The following is a 3,539-nucleotide window of genomic DNA, read 5'->3' as shown; positions in this document are numbered from 1 at the left end:
CTACTGACTGTCGTTCAGGTTTCCCGAAGATTTGTAACTACACGGGATGGTGCATTTCTCGGCGTCATCGCCAAATAAATTATGGTACCAACAAATACCTGGAGTACGGCTCTGCGAATGTTGACGACCCCTGCTTCTAGACCGGGCTAACCGGTTGCCTCGACCCTGTGGCGTACGGCTGCGGCCTCGTCGTTCTCGAATGTTCAGCTGAGAGATCTGTTGGGTAATTTCGGATTTAATACGGCTTGTGATGAACTCTTCCATTTTTGAAAGCATACCCTCAAATGACAACGGAACGGCCGCTGAGCTGGTGCTGGCTACTTGAAGCATATTATTAGGTGGCGATATTTCAGTTATTTTATCGGCTAAATCTGCTAAATCACTGAGGCTTACATTTTGCGAAGCGATAATTTGCTGAACATTAATGGGCAAACGGCTCGACCACAGCGATCTTAAAAATTCGTCACTCACTCCTGTACCGGCTAGCGATTGTAATTTACGCAAAAACTGGGACGGTTTCAGATCGCCTAGCTCCTCCTTTACTAGAAGTTTCCGTAAGCGCTCGTCGCGTGACATCGATAACCGTCGCACCAATTCATATTTTAATTTTTCATACCTGCCTTTCGCGGGTGGATTTGTAATGATGTCGCGTACTTCCCTGGCAGCGTTCTGATCTAGCTGTTGGACCACGGTGTAGAATTTAGTGGAGTCGGTCTTCGTACCCGTAACTTCAAACTGCGCCTCCACCTGGGCAAACCAAATTTCTGGATCGTCTGGCCAGAACGGGGGCAAACGAACAGCAACTCGATTCACTGCGCCGTACACTAATGGCTCCGAGACGTCATTATCCGACGAGGGAGCCGTGGCCACGTTTTCCTTCTTGCCCGGCGGTTTGACATTTGCCCCGCTCGCTGGCTCCTTTGTCTGCTCGTGCTCCGTGTCCGACATCGCGTTTTAGAAACGTCGCGCGGTCACCAGATATGGATTCCTATTCAGCGGCGTAGAAATCAAACTCGGAGATCCATATAAACTTTATAATAATTAAAAGATATTTACAAGCGTGCAAAGTACGGAAAGAGTTTAGGCGACAGAAAGAAGCTAAATAGAATATTATAATCGCGTAGCGCGCGTAAGCAGAGGCTAGCGATAAGGCGGAGAAAAGCGGCGTGCGTTTAGTGCGAATCTCTGGGAGCCTCTGTCCGAGCCAGTGTTGCAAAACTGACATTTATGAAATCGGTGTTTCTACCAACTAAAAATCGGGAAAAATCGGGAGATTTCTGTTCAATTAAAACAAAGTAAAATAAGTGAAAAAACAGTTTTTATTCATTCGTTTGTATAGTATACCAACCCTTCTGGGACATTTTTAAATGTAATTCTGTTCCAATTGGAAAATTATAACAATTATTTTTGTCAATATATTGTTTTGTGTGCAACAATCCAATTATGGATCGGGTACACAGTCTATTGCGTTGACAGGTTTTCATTAAATTTATTGATGAAAAGACTCTTTCCACATTAGCAGATGAGTGTGGCAACACTAAAATGTTAAATACAAATGCAGATAATTTTGGAAACATTGCCGAGTTATCACCGCATTTAAGTGTTGACACACTCATCCAGAATTCTTCAATGTTGTCAGAAAACTTACTTATATCTTTTGTATTACGGAGCAAACGCCATTCTGTGTCTAATTCTTGATAATTTGGACTATCATGTAATTTTGGAAACATTGCCACTACGTCCACAATTGACGGTCGTTCACCCTTTTTTACATTTTCTGGACAAAATGCACTGAAGTGTTGAATTGGGTTATTTTTGATTGGAAATCTTGCAATAATCTGGTCACATGCTTCTATAAAAAATTGTAAGCATCTTGTCTTGAATAAATGCGTTTGCTCAGAAGTCAGATTTTTATCTTTTAAAAGAGTGCCCATGGCGTTTGCTCCGAAGTACATATCGTCTAGATTTAAAAACATGTGTGGATTTTTATATTCAATCTTTTCTAAGACAGTGTTTTTGACATAATCTCTTTTTAAAAAGCACTCAAACAGCGTTTTTAGACATGTACAGACTTGATCATACAAAACATGTATTTTTGCGTGTTCTGATTGCATCTCTTTGTTTAATTTGTTAAAAATAGGTAATACGAAGTCTAAGAATTGCAGAAATAGTAATGTGACTGGGTCATTTATTTTTTGTAATATATTGGTAGCTGCCAGTACTTCGTCGTTTAATGAAGCGTCAATAAAAAACAACTTTAAAGCTTGATACTGCTCCAAGACCCTTGATACAGCTGCATGCACTGACAGCCACCTGGTCTGACAAGGATGTAGTATTTTATGAATTTTTAATTCACAAAATATTTGAAATTCTCTGTACATTCCAACCCTCTTAGGACTTGAAGAAAAATAATTATAAATATCTCTTATGGTGTTTTCAACAAATCGTGGTATTTTGCTACAAGCATAAGAGGCACATAAATGGAAGGAATGGCAGATGCATTTCATAACAAACAATTCCTTTAATTCGTTAGTCAATAATGTCATAACAGAGTTATTTGAACCCATCATTACATTGGCACCATCGGAAGCAAAACCGATCAAATTTTGTTCATATGGAATATTATACACTTTAAAAAAGTCTATGATGTTATTGTATAATGTAGCTGCATCTGCTGTTACAAGTGGGATAAGTCCTAAGAAACTATCTCTTACTTGGTAATTTTTAACATACCTGACGACTAAGCACAAATGTTTAGTAGTACTCCTGTCGGTAGATTCATCGATTATTAAAGAAAACTTATTGTTTCGTAAGTCTTCGCAGAGAGCCTTGAAACTTTCTTCACCGATAACGTTGTCAACGATAGCTTGTACCCTGGGACGCGAGCATTTTAAACTTTCAGCTATTTTTGAATCGGGGCAGGTTTTCACTATCAATTTTGTTAGGTGGTCAGTTATTGCGTACGGCAGGTTGTGTTCCGCTACAAATGCTGCTATTCTGATTTCAGCTGTAACCAAAAATAAAAAATGTAAATTTAACAACGTAGGTACATAGCATGCGTAAACTTCATAAAAAATATATTTAGAAAATTTACAAAAAATACAAAAATCTCACCTTCTCGGACTTGATTGTTGAAAGTATGTATTTCTTTATTCACGAAACCAGTCATTTTGGGTTGCGCTGCTAAGTTTTGTATGCTTCTTTTGTGGATTTTATATGAAGCGTGAGTTTTTAAAGCATCTACTCCAGATGAAATGTTTATTTCCTTTTTGCAGCTTAGACAATGAGCATAATTTATACTGTTTGTACTGGCTTTTAACCACCCAGAAAATTCAGGTTGACTTTCCCACTGTTTTCTGTATTTCTGAGCATGTTTTTTTCTTTTTATTCCTCTCGTAGTCGTACCACTTGTACTTGGTATATCACTAATCGAAACTGAAGAATCTGAACTAGACATTTTGACACTAATGTGGTGCTGATAATATTTTTTATTGATTGCGATAAGCAAGACTTGCTTTTCCGACGAATGATTAGAAAAT

General features: G+C 38.6%; 2 protein-coding genes across 2 annotated transcripts; both read right to left on the bottom strand.

The window, feature by feature from the left end:
• Positions 1-948, bottom strand: LOC133530869 (uncharacterized). Its single transcript, XM_061868926.1, has one exon. The coding sequence runs from the start codon at positions 946-948 to the stop codon at positions 1-3; it is 948 nt and encodes a 315-aa protein (XP_061724910.1).
• Positions 949-1,208: 260 nt separating this feature from the next.
• On the bottom strand, positions 1,209-3,271 carry LOC133530945 (uncharacterized). The gene is made up of 2 exons (XM_061869003.1): positions 3,115-3,271; positions 1,209-3,007 (listed from the first exon to the last, which is right to left on the bottom strand). Exons 1-2 carry the CDS (start codon positions 3,167-3,169, stop codon positions 1,320-1,322), a joined length of 1,743 nt encoding a protein of 580 aa, XP_061724987.1. The 5' UTR covers positions 3,170-3,271; the 3' UTR covers positions 1,209-1,319.
• Between the last annotated feature and the right edge of the window lie 268 nt (positions 3,272-3,539).

Source organism: Cydia pomonella, chromosome 24 (assembly GCF_033807575.1).
Source record: "Cydia pomonella isolate Wapato2018A chromosome 24, ilCydPomo1, whole genome shotgun sequence".
NCBI lineage: Eukaryota > Metazoa > Arthropoda > Insecta > Lepidoptera > Tortricidae > Cydia > Cydia pomonella.
The sequence above is the reverse complement of the archived record's forward strand: the minus strand, read 5'-3'. Positions and strand labels throughout refer to the sequence as shown.

Excerpts from the sequence above, each read along its gene's own strand:
- LOC133530869 (XM_061868926.1), bottom strand. The coding sequence starts at position 948 with ATGTCGGACACGGAGCACGAGCAGACAAAGGAGCCAGCGAGCGGGGCA.
- LOC133530945 (XM_061869003.1), bottom strand. The coding sequence starts at position 3,169 with ATGACTGGTTTCGTGAATAAAGAAATACATACTTTCAACAATCAAGTC. Across the intron at positions 3,008-3,114 it reads CAACAATCAAGTCCGAGAAG|CTGAAATCAGAATAGCAGCA; the intron begins GTGAGATTTTTG and ends TTTTGGTTACAG.